This window comes from Pinus tabuliformis, chromosome 5_2 (genome assembly GCF_031772625.1).
Source record: "Pinus tabuliformis cultivar Carrire ecotype Pingquan chromosome 5_2, CPIR1, whole genome shotgun sequence".
Taxonomy (NCBI): domain Eukaryota; kingdom Viridiplantae; phylum Streptophyta; class Pinopsida; order Pinales; family Pinaceae; genus Pinus; species Pinus tabuliformis.
In genome coordinates, this window is record NC_142306.1 from 157,160,395 (window position 1) to 157,177,104 (window position 16,710).

The 16,710-nt window shown below is 37.3% G+C and overlaps 2 protein-coding genes across 3 annotated transcripts in view; one reads left to right on the forward strand and one right to left on the reverse strand.

The window, feature by feature from the left end:
- LOC149157997 (Protein kinase superfamily protein) overlaps positions 1-16,710 on the reverse strand; it is a 349,830-nt gene that overhangs the window by 225,362 nt on the left and 107,758 nt on the right. For both annotated transcript variants that reach the window (XM_089436081.1, XM_089436080.1), the window contains exons 5-6: positions 7,533-7,721; positions 7,286-7,441 (exon numbers count right to left, since the gene is read on the reverse strand). In XM_089436081.1, coding sequence (XP_089292207.1) covers positions 7,286-7,441; positions 7,533-7,721 — 345 coding nt within the window. The remainder of the gene's footprint in view (positions 1-7,285; positions 7,442-7,532; positions 7,722-16,710) is intronic.
- Positions 3,406-4,895, forward strand: LOC149157998 (uncharacterized). The gene is made up of 4 exons (XM_089437590.1): positions 3,406-3,742; positions 3,847-4,209; positions 4,359-4,606; positions 4,726-4,895. Exons 1-4 carry the CDS (start codon positions 3,486-3,488, stop codon positions 4,893-4,895), a joined length of 1,038 nt encoding a protein of 345 aa, XP_089293716.1. The 5' UTR covers positions 3,406-3,485.

A 16,710-nucleotide genomic window follows, 5' to 3' on the forward strand; every position in this document is an offset into this window, starting at 1 on the left:
GGAGAGTGCAGTTTACCCTTGGACCATTTCCACCACTTGGGTCTGTGAGGTCTTTCTGGGTTTGGTTGGAGCTAGTGTGGAAAGCCTACATTTAATTTTGCAGAATTTCTGGAGCAGATCTGAGGGCCAAAATCTCAGTGCACCTATAGCAGCAATGGTAGTAATTTTCTGGGTCAGCGCAGAGGTTTTTGTTTGGAGTCATTCCAGCACTTGGGCATCACAATTCCAACCTGGGTTCTTGCCATAGCTTGTAGTAGCAAGCCCAGGTTCCTATGATCTCATTCATTGTACTCATATTTACCAAAATTAGTACAATGACTCTGAGTTTTTGCCCATATTTTTGTGTTCAAATCAGTGAAACAGGAATCGCCGATTCTGGCGATTAATCGCGAGTATGACTCGGCTCGGTGGCAAAAAGGTTCGACTTGAAACTCTGCGAGTCAACTCGCGTTGACCGAGTTTGACTCGTGGTCAACGCGAGTTTGACTCGCGATTCTGGCGATTTACGCGACTCTGCGTTTTTTTGGCGAGTCCCGCCAATTTTGCATCGGGTTTTGGGTTCCGGTTTGTGACTAACGCGTTTATAACGTGCGTCGTGAACGGTTTAACGGTGATACTGATGCGCTGTTTCATTGGTTTCTCGGTGATACTGATAGCGCTGAGGCAGAGTGATACTGATAGCGCTGTTTCATTGGTTTCTCGGTGATACTGATAGCGCTGAGGCAGTGAGCGTGCGTAACTGGTGTTTCTGCGGCAAGGATATTCTGGTGATTCACAGTCCCGACTCCCGAGTCCGCAGTCTTCAGTCGACAGACTCGACACCGCAGCGCCACAGAGCAGCATTCGAAGCCGCAGAGCCTGCGTGAGCCTTCAGCGGCCAGCCTTGACGTAACAAAGAGGTAGCAGTTAGCAACTTAGCACTTATCTTTTGTTCAGCGAGCTTCAAAGGACTGTTTCGGGTTTCCTATATCAAGCCTTTTATTGCCATTGTGATTGGTTACGCCTCCTGTCATGAACCGCGTCTTACTCGTCAAAAACAAAAACAGAAAACTCTGGACCTGTGCACCTTTCGAAACACTACGAAGCTTATAATTCATAGGTCTACATAAAATGCAAAATATGTATAAATAGAAATCTCCAGATAACATTATATAACCGCACCAGGCAATCTGATGTACAGGTCGAGTTCTCCTGTTAATCATTCGTCTGTTGTTAATCATTCGTCTGTTGTTACTTGTTAATCATTCGTCTGTTGTGTAGATTATGCTACTGATAATCATTCCTTTTTTTTTTTGTATGGATTGGCAACTTTGACTAAATCCTCTGTTTTGATTAGGTGTGGTGCTTGATGCCTCGGCTTAGCGTTTTATGTGATTTGGTAACATGGAGTGGTTGGAATTAGTAAATGGTGGATATGCAAGGGTTATAGGTCTAACTATAGATGTCAGAGTTATAGATATGAGTGTTTTGTCCATATGTCAAAGTTAGAGGTATGGGTGATTAGTCTAATTTCTTCCAAAACTGTATGTGCCTTATGATAGAGAGATGGCTGCCCAAAGGTAACAACACTTGGATATGCTGTAATTTTCTTTGGACGTTACCTGATGGCAGGAACTGGCAGCATCAATCCCTGTGTTTTCTTTTGGGGGCAGACCAAATTGATGGCATTGGTCCAGCAGAAAGGAAAAAGAGGGGTTCTTAATTCAATTGGTTTTATTCTTCAACTAGTTTTAGATTCCCAATGCCTCCTAATGCCCCTAGTAGAAGGGAGTGCCATTAAAAATAAGAAAATAAAAGTGATTGGAACTTGGAAGTTGGTCCAAGAAGCACATGTGGATGCAGCTAGAGGATTAGGTACCTGAGCTGAAGGGTATCCTTTAAAAATTAAGACTTGTCACTTGCACCAGACTTTAAAAACTCTCACTGCCAAGATAGATCATCATCAATCTTTTAAAGCCCATGACCAGATAAGAAAAAATATTTATTTCAGGCCCTTTGTTATTAAATTTCAGATGTGATAATCCTTAGAATAATAGTTTCAGATCTGGGGTGTTAGGCCCTTTTGAAAGCTTATGAGTCATGACCAACCTCAGAGCTCTGTTGTGCTCCATTGAATAAAACCAGGGTTCTGCTGCCTGCATGTTTTCTGGTTTTATTGAAATTTGAAAGGCAACATTTCTATATGTATTATGTTCACTGACATCTGTCTTCATTTAATTTTTTATATTTCTAGCATATTTTAAATTTTTGGATAATTTTTAAATTTGATTTTTTGTTGTCTTTCACAGGAGCCACAAATTAAATAGAAGCCAGACTCCAAATCTTAACAGAAGCCACAAATTAAACACAAGTTCAAAGCAACAACAATGCCGAGAGAGCGGGACTTTGCTTGGGCTTATTGTGACAAGATTCCCGGAAAATCCTTGCTCCTTTGTAAATTTTGCAAAAAGGAATGCAGTGGAGGCATTTATAGATTCAAGTTCCACCTTGCAAAAATACCTAGCCATGATATAGGTATTTGCGGCAATGTTGACGAGAATATCCAATACCAAGCAGCCTTGGCCCTTGATATGTTAGAGCAGCATAATGCCAAGAAAGCAAAGCAAAATGCTGAAATAGGAAATGTTGGAGTTGATACTTTTTCTGCCACTAGCCCCATGTCACCTCAATCTGTTGAATCCTCAATGCCGTTCCCAAGTTTTCCACACATGCCTCCAAGGCCAAGTCAAACTCAAAGCCATGCTAGTCCTTCAACTCCTTCCTTCAACACTGGAGGTGGAAACATAAACACCTTTTTTGCTCCCCGCACAAAACCCGGTTCCCAACCTACCTTGGATGGCACTGGTTGGAAAAAAAATATCCATAGTCAGGCAAGGAAGGCCATTGCTAACTTTTGGTACTATTCTGACATACCTTTCCACTGTGCCAGAAGTCCTTATTGGCAAGCTATGATTGATGCAATTGCTGCTGCAGGTCCAGGGTTCAAAGCCCCTACATCAGAGAGCCTTAGGACAGATATGTTGTTAGAGAGTGTTGAAGATGCCATGCTTGTGCTAGCTGAGTTTCGTTCATCATGGGTAGAAACAGGGTGCACCATCATGAGTGATGGATGGACAGATCAGAGGAATAGAACTTTAATAAATTTCCTTGTATCTTGTCCCGCAGGCACAATGTTTCTCAAGTCAGTGGATGCTTCAGATAAGGTTAAGACTGCCCAACTTATCTGTGAAATGATGGAGGAAGTCGTTCAATTAGTGGGAGAAGAAAATGTTGTACAAATTGTCACCGATAATGCAGCGAATTATATGGCTGCTGGTAGACTTTTTGAGATGAGGCACCCCACTATTTTTTGGACCTCTTGCGCTGCCCATTGCATAGATTTAATGCTTGAGGACATTGGTAAGCTTCATTGGATACATGAGGTTGTGGAGAAGGCAAAATCCATAACCAAATACCTATACAACCACACTATTGTCCTAAACACTATGAGAATATACACTGAAGGTAAAGAAATTGTTCGACTTGCAGTGACTAGATTTGCAACAAATTTCATATCTTTGCAATCTGTGGTTGAGCAAAAGATAAATCTGAAGAGGATGTTCTTGGGACCTGAGTGGATGGGATCTAAACATTCCAAGACCCCTGAAGGCATCGAAATTGCTGCACTTGTGTTTAATGATGGCTTCTGGAAAGATGCTGAAGAGATTATTGCTGTGACGGAGTCCCTTGTTAGAGTTCTCAGGTACTTTTAGTCTTTTAACTTTTTCATTTTTTAAATTTCATTTCAAGCTTCTTTTTATTTACAATGTTTCATATTTCTTTAAATTTGAATGCTTGAACTTTCAGGATGGTTGATGGTGACAAACCCGCTATGGGTTACATTTATGAGGCGATGGATCTCGCAAAGGAGGCCATCAAAAGAAGATATGGGGATGATGAGACAAAGTATATGCCTCTTTGGGACATTATAGATGCACGTTGGGATAGGCAATTGCATTCCCCCTTACATGCTGCTGGGTACTTCTTAAACCCACAATATTTTTATGATAAGAGCAAATTTAATGAGGATGGGGAGGTTGGCAGAGGACTTATGACATGCTTGGAAAGGTGCTTCCCTGATCCAGAACAACAAAGTCGTGTCTTTTCCCAACTACAATATTATAGGGCACCATCTAAATTGTTTGCCTATACCAGTGCTATAAGACAAAGGTCAAAGATGTTGCCAGGTACCCAGCTTGAAGGCTTCATCAATTCATTAGATTTGTTTAAACTTTATTTTGTATGTTAAATGTTTTATTAAATTTTCTTTTCTTTTTAAGTTTTTAACTTTTTACTATTTACTAATTTGGTACTTCTAGTCTTCTACTCACAAACCCTTACCACTTGCTAGGTCTTTGGTGGCAAAACTTTGGTAGTGATACGCCAGATTTGAAGAGATTTGCCATTCGAATCTTAAACCAAGCATGCAGTGCTTCAGGTTGTGAACGCAACTGGAGCATGTTTGAGAAAATACATTCTAAGAAGCGCAACCGATTGACACAAAAACGCTTGAATGACCTTGTATTTGTCCATTACAATCTACGACTTCGCAACAAACAAATACAAGGTGAGATTCGAGAGCTTGAATTTGAAGGTTTCATAATCTAGTTCGTACTTTAAAAGTTTAAAGTTCAAACTTCAAAGTGAAATTTTAATTCACATTTCAATGTCTCATGATAATGACAGGTATGGATCATTCACCAATCGACCTTGAAGAGTTAGATTTGCAAGCTACAAATGCGGCAGAATGGGTTCAATTAGATGAGCCTCCTCTTTTCAGCCTTCATGACTTGGAGAACTTTGAGAGTCAAGCAAGCGAAGGAGTGGAAGGAATCGCTTCTAGTTCTCACTCTTAAGAGTCTTAGACTCTTAGTTACTGATTTTTTTCTGATTAGTATGCAGTTTTTAACTTTTTTGTAAACTTTTAGAAGCATATGCTTCTAAGGACTCAAGACTCAGTGCTTTGGATCATGTGTGGACTCATAACATATATGAGATACTTATTTATTCATGATATTTTGGACATCTATTGAATCTTGATATTATGCATTGTTTGGACATACCTTTACCCAATATTAATGAAAAATGGTTTTTTTTATTCAATATATGTGTATATTTTTATTTAATGAATTTGCCGATTTTTTCCCGATTTTTTCCCGATCCGATTAAAACTCTTCGCTCTTTTGCCTCGCCGATTTATTGCCGATTCCAAGTCTGGTAACATTGGTTCAAATGTGTATGGCTGTGCATTTCTGAATTTAGTAGTTGTAGCTAGTTCATTGCTTCTGTTATCTACGGTATTTTTCCATTTGGAATATTATACTTCCTTAGTTGCTTAATTTAGAAATTGATATCTTTCATTCTAGCATTTCACATTTTACTTGATAATTTTTTGGTTTTTGTACTAACAATTTGGGTGTTCCAAAAGCATTTTTGGACACTTTTCACATATTTGGCTTGCTGGTTTTTAGCAAGTCAGCAAAATTACAAGGGGAGGTGCTGCCGAAGTTTGGTCAAATTGAAGCATTCAAGCACCCAGAAGGAAACTCATACAATTCCCTTTGTAAAACAAGGATTTTTACCACCACTGTAACTTTTAAAACCATTATTCTCCCTTTATTCAGAAGGGATACCATCACCTAACAAAGCATTGTAATCTAGGAGAGTCTCCTAGGCATCCCATTCCCCCTTACCCAGCAAGGGGACCTCTTGTGTTTTGTGTCTCGCTTTCATGGTGTGGTTGTATTGGGCTTAAAATTAACCTTGAACTGCAAAACATTAGAGTAGATTTCATTTTTATAGATTAGATTCAATTTATGCTCTAGATTAGATTTCATTTTTGCAAGAGTAATGAACCCTATTATGCTTTCTGCCATTGCAAGCTTAGCTGGATCCTTGTGTGTGATCAGAGAGGGTTTGCTGGTTGATTTAGTTTAACTAAGGAAAACCTCTTAATATTTACTGTAAGTTTGGGGGAAAAGAAAAGGTTGACTTGTGAAATCAGGGTAGGAGGTAGTTCCTCATATTTTTGGATCTCCTTGCAACTAGTTGACTAGTGAAATCAGGGGAGTACTCATTGAAGCGAAGCTTCCTCCCATTGGATCTCCTTGCAACTTTCTCTACCTCAATCAAAGGATAAAGGTCAAAGAGGAAACACACATTAGATTAGTTTCATTTTCTTGCAATCACATGGGTCATATACCCACATTTCCATTGTGCACTCACTTAACTAATAAATCTAAATCCAAGTGAAATCAAATTTAATAAAATTTACCAAGAGCACTCTCCACAATATTTCTACAGCAAACAGCACTTGGGCTATCATTTCATTTTCCAGATTTATTTTCAAGCGCAAGAACTTACTTTTCCATTTCATTTTCAAGCATAAGCATTTACTTTTGGCACTTGGCTATATAGCTATTCATTTATGTCATGTGATTATTTGTTTATCTCTCTTTCATATTGTATGTTGATAGCAAATGTATTCTTGTGTAACACATTTAACTCATAGAATAATTTCTTGTTAACTATAGCTTAGTCAACCTTAGTTGTTTTTAGGGACTACTCCCCTTGGCTTTGCCAGGAGTTAGCCTAGACGGAGGAGTTGAGATTTGAGCGACAGCTACTCAACTCAAGACATTCCCCCAAGGCCACACTTAGTGGATTAAAGATTTTTTCCATTTAGACCAAAGGTGTGGTTTAGGCAGCAACAGTGACCTAAACTGAGAAGCCTCCCCTGTGGTGAAATTCCACTAAAGAGCAGGTGCTGTGCTGTGGTGACAATGGGCCTCCACCTCATAGTGTTGTCATTCTCCACCATCACTTCTTTTCTTTCTTATGTGGCATGCTTTCCAAATACTACAATATGAATATATCCAAGCAGACACATCAAGATTGAGCTTCTTCGACGGCATTCATCAATGTAAAGAGTGAGATCAAAAAATAACTAATATTTTCTATTATTACAACAATATGCTTCTCATTCAAGTGTATTCAGGGCCTATCATTGTCCAATGTCCATGATCTTCTCAGTCTAGATTATCCACCTTATATTTTTGTGCTCCCACATTGTATCGGCACTATTGTACTTGGCAGTCCCACTGACCTACTTTGTGGTCATTCATTGGACATTATTAAAATGATCTTATCTTACCTTTACCAAATCCTCCTCCACACACCCAAAAATGAACAGAATTAACATAGCATAGGATAGGCAATGTAAAATATTAGTAATTTTATTATGTACCAGCGATGTACGGCTGACTTGAGGACTCAGAAACTCCAAACTTCGTGCAACAATATAAAGGAAATTCAGGTCTGCAATCAGAAAATCCTTAATTCCCGGCTTTAAAACCTTGATCACCACTTCATCTTGAGACCCTCTTAATCTGGCGCCATGGACCTGCATGCCAATGATCCTAAGTTCAGCAATTTTGTCAAAATAACATGTATGCCAAAGGTACAAACAATAATGCCTAATATGAAAGAAACACCTGCGCGATTGAAGCTGAAGCAATTGGCACTGGATCAATATATTCATAGATATTTTCCAATGGCTGCTTGAGCTCCTGTCGAAGAATAGCTTCAATTTCACGAAATGGCACTGCAGGGGTCTTGTCAAAACAGCTTTGGAATTCCTCTACATACTCTGCTGGGAAAAGAGTTGGTGTAGAAGCTATAAACTGTCAAAAAGTAGAAACTATCACTGAACTGTGCAACTAAGGGATATTTTTTGAAAGAGAGATGTAAAGCCTAGCCGCCATAAAGCACATTAGTCTTTGTAAATTTATTTATGCATGGTTACATTTCCCAAATTAATAAGAGGGAGAGTAGAAGAAACGTTTTTAGTTCCATAAGACTCTAATTACTATTCCATTAGTATGTTCCACGTTTGTGCATAAGAAAGATCACTGTGCAATTAAATTTAAATGTTGACTAAAAACAAATAGGAGGAGAATGGAAACAAAACTTTGAATAGAACGATAGTGTTATGGAGTCTCTCTATCACCTTTCAACCACATTTTCATATATAGACAAAGAATTAGTATGCAATGCAACCAACTCATAATCAAAAGGGAAATTGGTGATGCATTCCTTTTGTAATTATTTTCATAAGAAAAATAATATATATTAATGGAACATAGAAAAATAGTACAAAATCACGTGATTAAGTCTGCAAGAAGAAAAATAGTACAAAATCACGTGATTAAGTCTGCAAGAAGCATTCCAGACAGCCAAAGCCGGAAGGATACAACAGGACACATATCAGATAGAGCAATAGCAGTGACTTTTTTATTTTTTCTCTTTTTGAAAAAAATCTTAGATATACATAAAAATATTTACAATAAGAAAAGCAAAAAGCAGAAGAGTATATATAATGAACTTCACAACCTCTTCCTGTGAGCTGCTAAAACAGAAATAAAAGCAGCATGTTCTGTGCGATCCAAAATTGGGAATCTTTGGTCAACAAGACTCCCTTTGCCAAAAGCTAGTGGCAAACATCATCTTTCCACAAAGAACTGAATGCAGACAAAGAACTAATCTTTTGATTAAAAACAAACTTATATCTGAGATTCCATAACACCAATAGCTACACAATCTGCAGGCAATGCTAAAGACCAGACACAGCATGGGGAACAAGAGAAAGGCCATCCCCCAACAAAACCACCAATGCACCCTGCCCTGCAGCAGTGCAGAATGGTGATCCTCAAACCAATTCCAACAGCACTTGATGAACCGGCTTTTCCACAAAATAATGGTTGACAGTCTCCAGGGACTGACAAACAGGAGAGATAAGCTAAGTACATGGAATTTCAAAAAGATCGCCCATCTGTATAACAAATTCGCTGCTGCCCCCAGTAATTGGGGTACGCTGAACCGGATACCAAGATGTCTCGTTACACACCATGCAATCCAAAGGTATATTTACATTTATTGGCAAGAATTACCCAATCTTTCACGTCCATCATCTTTTTTGGTTTGAACGCCTCATTTTGTCATTACTTATCAAGTGAAGCATCTCTAAATTTCTTAGGAACATGTTGTAGATATAGTCCTTGTATAACTTGTGTAGCACCATAGGCATTAGTGCCCATATTAGCCAATTTAGCTGACATCATACTAGCAGTAACTTTGACATGCATACATTGGAAATTCATAAAAAGCCTTGTTACTTATTGGATGTCTTGAATCATAGGTTGCAACATCCAATTGCACTGGAAATGGTTGCCTCCAGATTTCACAACCACATTAATTATAAATTTTGAATGACCTTCGGGAACCAACTCCTGAATATCTGAATTAATGGCCATCCTAAGGAATTCCTTTCCTGCAATTGCTTCCACTAGGATATGCTTCAGTATATCCACCAATTCTCTGTCACCTAGATACCTACAACTGACCACACTTTCCTCTCCCTTTCCCTTTTGTTTGAAGACCTCATTTTATCATTTTTTTTACTAATGGAATCAGCAACTCAGGTGGTCCTCATACTCGCGTGACACAAAGTAGATTCTGTTTGCTAGCACTATAACCACTAGGTGCACCATGCCTGCCCCTAACATGGACATGGGTTAATCAGGGGATCAAACCAAGGACCTCCTAATATTTAACGTAACAAGTTTACATGCTTTGCCAAGTGAGCTACCCCCGGGGGCTCATCTTATCATTATTTTTCAAGTAAATCATCTCTAAATTTCATAAGAACATATCGTGGTTGTAGTTCTTTTATAACTTGTGTACCACCTATTACGCTATCACCCCATTTTACACGAGGCCTAAACGAGTGAATTTTTTCACTACATTTGTGATTTTTATCACATAGGCAGCTTTACAAGTCGATGGAGCTTTGGATGGCCCAAGGCTTATAAGTTCACCTAATGATTTTTGATGCATTGGTTGATAGTTGATGAGATAATGTAGCCATGGGTGTCTTGATGGTGCTTGAACTGGTATACTTGCTTATCATAGAGAGATAGCATTGCGCTTGGTCATGTGATTTTATAGCTTTCATTTTCACTTAAGAATTGAACGTATATGAGGACATGAGTCATGACTCTATCAAGTAAGCACCCATAACTTGTATGGAGGATCTTGACATGAAGATTGTATCTTCACTTTGTTGGCATCTTTGTTATGGATAGCACCTGAAATATACCCCTTTTTTACATAATCTTTACTCTATTTTCACAGGTATTAGCATGGTTAGACACTCATTACTCTAACACCCTAGCTGTTTTGGATGTATTTTGCACATGGATGGGTTGCCTATGATGAGAAGCATGAATGTATGTAGAGAACTCATCCCTTGGCTCATATGTGGATGAATTTCATCCACTTGATGAATCCTTTGATGAGGTCGTTCCCTTTCTTATTGAGTTGGCATATCACTTGGATGCCTTGGCATATCGATGGATGCTGATATTCAACTTGTTTGACTCTTTTCTTCATGGATCTAGCACTATGCAAATATTTTGAGGGCATATTAGTGGTGTTTTCGCACAGATTGTCACGACAATGCTCAGACCGGGGGTTGTCAACCTGATCCCCGATCTCTCCATTTAAGCCTGTCTCCCGCGGCTAAGGGGGGTAGACCCTATGGGAAAATGAATGACCAACTGAGGACCAGTTGGGTTGGGAGACACGAGGGGGAACAAGCACTTAGTTGATTTTATTGAATTAATAGACCAGTGCCTTGTGGAGTTAATGTTTAAACGATTAATTATCAGATGTTGCAGAAATATGAACTCATTAAGAGCAATCATTTATCATCAAAGCCTGAGCGAAGATTAACTTTTATCAAATGCGAGAAAATGCTTAACAGCTTAATGATACTCCAGCAATTTAAAATTTCGAAAGATAAAGTGCTTTGAACAATCACGTAAAATACTAACCAGAGACCACATTCACGCAGTTAATCCTCAGATGAACATTGAATCATATTAAACACTAATTCCCACGTCAAAATTTTTAGCCTCAGCATAAAAGATGAAACCTAAGAAATTCCCGAGCCAAGACTGAAATTGCCAATTTTTTTTTTTTTTTTTTTAAATAAAAATTAAAGACTAAGGGAAACTTTAATTTAAAAAAAAAAGAACCTAAAAATTAAAATCTAAACCACAAGAAAAGAAAATCTTTTTTTTTTTTTATAATTTTATAGTTTTTATGATTTTTTTATTTTTATAATTAAAACAAAACTTAAAATTAAACTAAAACTAAAACAAAACTTTAAAAAATCTAATTTAAATTTAAACTAAGGTCTAAAAACAAAAAAAATCTAATTTAAATCTAAACTAAGGTCTAATAAAAATAAAAGAAACTTTTTTAATCATTTTATGAATTTTTTTTATTTTTTATTGATTTTTTTTTTTTTATTGACAAAACCAAACCCAGGTAAAAATTTATTAAAAATAAAACCTAAATAAACAAATATTAAATCTAAATTAAAATCTAAACTATAAAACAAAAAGGCCTAAGAAATTTTTATTTTTATTTTTATTTTATATATATCTATATATATATATATATATATATATATCTATATATATATATATATATATATATATATATATATATATATATATATATATATTTTATGAGATTTTTTTATAATTTTTTTTAAAATCAAAATTAAAAAAAAAAAAAAAAAAAAAAAAAAAAAGAGAGATTAAATCTAACTTTATATCTAAATCTAAGTCTAAAACTATAAAAATCAAAACTAAGTCTAAAGCCTAAAGAAATTTTATGAATGAATTATTTTTCTTCTTTTTTTTTTTTTTTTTTATAAAATAAAATAAGATTTAATTAAACTATAACAAAAAACTAAATCTAAAAATTCTAATCTATAAGAGCTTTTTATTTTTTAATTTTTTATTGAAATCATAACGTAAGACTAAAATGAACCACACTTTTAAAATAAAACAAAACTAAATAAACCTAACGTATGGATATAAAACTAAATGAAACGCACACTGGAAAAATTAACATGTTAAAACTAAACAAAATCGAAGGGCTAACTAAGAAAACAAGAAAGTTAAACTATATTTCACAAATACAACACTTAAAAAAGAAAAATTCGAATTGGTATTTCGTTCTGCAGGCTTGCCGGGGGAAACTGAAGAAATCGATCAAGGCAGATGATGGACGCAGTGGACAGCGGAAGAGATCAACGAGAGAAGTTGCATTTGCTGCGTGAGAGGTGCGTGGGTACAGCTGCCTGGACGCGGAGAAGATTGCTGGAATAGGTGGGGATCAGATGAAGGATACGCGGGATATGGAGGGGATACATGCAGGCTTCGACAGTGGAACTGGACGAATTGCGGGCTATATTTGCAGCTGGAAGTGGCAGCGTGAAGAAGCAAACGCACAGGTGATGGACGCGCTGCAAATTTTTTGAAATGGCAATTCAATTTCTGGAGTGATTGGATAAAGAAAAATGTACAGCGATGGGAGAAGATGTAGGTCGAAGAGTGATGATTTCATTGAGAAGTCGAAAGGGCTTCAGAAGAAACGCAGGTGGAAATGCATAAAATAATGTGCATTTGATGAGGCTGGCTGGGTGGAGATTTTGGGAACAGTGTAATATTCTTGCAGACTTTGGCAGCGATCAGGCAGAGTGGAGCTGCGTGAAGGGTAGAAACGATGGACGCAGGAAAAATGCCAGCATAATTTCGAGAATCTCTTCCTGCAAATGAGAATAAATATTGAGCAGTAAAACAGTGCTGATAAACCCTCGGAAACCTTCAAAAACCCTGCAACCTGGAATGAAAAATCACCCAAAAATGATATGTGCATAAAACAAAATTGAAAACCCTAAACCCAGCAAAAAAAAAATTACAGTATTTACAAACTGAAAGCTCTTAAGCAGCCAGATTTATCAATAATCACAGTAATATTATCAGAATTTAATTTTAATGTAAAACGCTTCAGAAAACCCTACATGCATTCATAAAAAATATTTCGAATGATAAGCCCGGGATCAAGAACTGGCTGGGCTCTTTCAGAAAACACAACCCAAGAGTTGGCTGGTTCAGCCAAGAACTTCCCCTAACGCCCGGTAATCTGAAAAAAGGATTTCCTGCACAGCTTAAAATCAACCATTAACATAGAAGGAGAAAACAATAGTGAAACCCCGATCAAATGGAGATACCTGCCACTATATTTCAAAATCTAAACTATTATTCAAACCCCAAAGATCAGACAAGATACCTGTGCCTAGATCAATTTTCATTAAGCTATCATCAACGGCTGAAAATAAAATTATGCTGAAAAAAAAAATAGAACAATCTTACAGCATTTTCAGAAGAGTAACACCAGCAAGATTTTTAACCCCAAAGTCTTTCTTTATTGCACAAAAAATGACTACAAGAGAGCTTTCTTTAGTACCAAACTCTCAGATCAAATCTGATCTCAAATGACCCCTAGCATCCTATTTAAAGGAAAAATTCGCAACAGCTAGTTCGAGTGATCCACGTCAAAATGATCTCGACCGTCGATGAGGATCAAGACATCTCTTAATCTCATCCGTCGAATTTTTTAATGCATTAAAAATTGAAATTCTGCATTTATTTACTCAAAAATATTATTATTTTATTATTTTTAGGTTTTTACTTTTTATTATTATTTTTTATTTTTATTTAAATTTTTATTTATTTTTTTAATTTATTTTATAAAAAAAAAAATAATAATAATAATAATTTTTAATTTATTTTTAAATGAATCCTCGAACTTAGCCTTTGGAAAAATCACCTAGGACCTAGGACTTAGGACTTATGAGGGGATTAAAACATTTTCTAATCCTCAAGACACTTTACATCATGACTTTTACAACTTTACATCTCAAGGGGGAGAACCCATTTGACTTAGACCCTCATAAACCACCCAGTTCTGCAACACAACTATAATCTAGCAGATTAACACACTAGGATTCTCCTAAGATTCTAATGACAAAATCCATTCCGGCTTTGGGGTTAGGCTGAAGGAAAACTCTGCCGATCATAGATCGGTGAGACAAAAAACCTTCCGGAACGTAGATTATCACTAGGAAATTAGGTCCACCTAGGCAATTTACATACATGACTCATATCTGCTAAGATTATTTACAATTCACACATGCAAACTGGGTTTACAACATAGTATGATCAAGTCGACGATGACTGTCGAATGGCACAGACATGTCGATCAAGCGATATCCCTTTTTGCGAAGAAAAGGGGGTGTACTGCTATGGGAAGTTGACACGTAGTGGTCAACAAGTGGATTGCTCCCATTCTTGGTGGTTTGATGCACACATGCTGAGGCATATTCATAGTTGGTTATATTTTTTGAGGACATATTAATGAGCAGCTGCCATTCTTGCTGGTTTGATGCAAACATTTTGAAAATTCCTAAAACCCAGAATCCCTACTACAGCAAACTGATGTTACTTCTCCTACTTGTTAATCCATACAAGTTATTCACTGTGTTCTACAGAAATATCGAAGTAAATACTATTGCAACCTTCACTTAATTAAAAATAATATGCCGAAACAAGAAACTGAACAGGAAAAGATACAACACAAGTGACACAATTATTTTTGGATAAATGTCCCTGAAAAAACCCAATGCGGGAAAACCAGTGTGGCAAATCTGAAGGTTTTTATTATTATGCAGTAGTAAATCTGAGTACAATTCATTGGAAGCACAACTGCCTATCTGATACAGAGAAACTGGACAAAACAATTAGTGAGATGATCCCACCCTGTCACTGGAAGAATCTGACCCTGATCTCGCTGGAAGGAGGCTCTGCGGCAGCCTCTGCGCGGATTTGCGTCAACCCTACGCAGTCTCTGCGTCACCTCAACTGGGGACTGTGTTGCTCTTCCTCCGGATACTCTGCTACCCAGAAACTTCGATTTCCAGCCTCCCAGTCTCACACCCCAGCTCCCGACTTCTGAAACTCAATTTCCTCAGCAGGAATTCGATCTTCCTCTAGGCTCTACGCTGCCACTGCATCAGCTCTGCATGGGCCAGCGTCAGCTTCTCTCTGGACATCGGTTTGACCTCTTTGCCTTGTACTTGCCGGCCCAAGAAAACATCCCTCTTTCGGATACTATCTCTGCCCCTCACTGCAAATGATTGCTATCGAAAATCTCTCCAACAACTGCTTTGCTTCAGAAAATCGAACTTCTGATCTCTCTTTGTGTGTGCTCTCCAAGTGCCATCAAGCCTTCTCTTATAATCCTCTCATTGATCAATCAACGGCCCAGATTAGATTCTAACCAATGGCTAGGATCATATTGACTTGATCTCCGCCTTCTTCTAGAAGTTTCACCTATAGTTTATATTAATACCCTTTAATTATTTTAATTTCCTAAGTTTAGACTTAGGGTCCCATTAAAGTAATTAATTATTTTAATAAAACTGTCTCTGGATGGAATTTCCTAGAACGATTTCCGGGTATTGGAGAATACATGTGTCTAAGCTTCCCTGCAAAATTTGAGACTTACAGCACATCTAATGCTACCAGAAATCAACAAACATGTTGATGCATGTTCACACTTGGTCATATTTTATTTGCTTATGACTAGGATGAAGTGAAACGTCCTCTTGGAGCCTTTATTACACACATAATCATGGTTATGGAGGGCATATTCACCTTGCAAAGTTACATGCTCCACTTGGAAGTTTCATTGCTATATCTAGGGTTTTGACTTTGGTTCAAACCCTCCTTAAGAAGGACATCCACTTATTAACGGCTTGATGCACACATACTCATGCATCTAAAAGAACACTTGTAATGTTCCCAATCAGATTTTAAGCTATTACTGTGCTATTTCAAATTTTCTTCAAGCAAATGTTTCCTAAAATACTTGAAATTTTCTTTGACACTTTTTAACAACAGTTAGTGTGCATACTCTGGAAACTACTACCAACGGTTCACACACAGTTTTTGACAAAGAGTTTGTGAGCAAACTAGGAAGGAAACTTCAGTCAATAACTTAAGAAAATTATGATTTCCAATTGGGAGCAAAAATCGTTGTTTACAAGACCATTGAAGAACAAATTTCAGTTTGAGAGCACTTGTCAAATGTACGCTGCCATTGGGAGGAATCACCTGAAGTTTACTCAAACCTGATGCAAAAATCAGACCCACTATATCAGATAATTCGGCCACCAACCAGGTACAAGTTGATGAACTCAAACCAGGAGAAAATCTTCAGATCTGGGCTAATTTTAGTTGCATATAAGTTGGCCTTTTTGGCTACAGGAAATAGAATTTCAGCCAGCCTTACAAACCTCTGAAACTTGTATCTTCAATACATCTGATCTATATCTTAAGGCTCCTTCATAGGTACAAGTGTCAAATGGGTTCAATGTGCCCAGAATATGCTTTCACAAAAGTTAAGTTCAGCCACCAATATGACAAGAGAGCTACCCCAGTGTCCAATACTGAATTTTTCTTTATATATATATAGACTTCATCCATAAAGATACAAGGAACTTCCAAATTGAAATAAGATATGGAGGATAGCCACAGTGTGGACAGAATTTGTGAATCTGGTGTGTACAAAATAACCCTGTCACAGGTGCAAAGAATGCCCAGAATCTGCTCTATGTTCAGGATTATGCCCAGCCACAATAATGATGGTGACTCATGCCTCTTTGACTTGTGTAACATTCCTCCACGCAGAGAT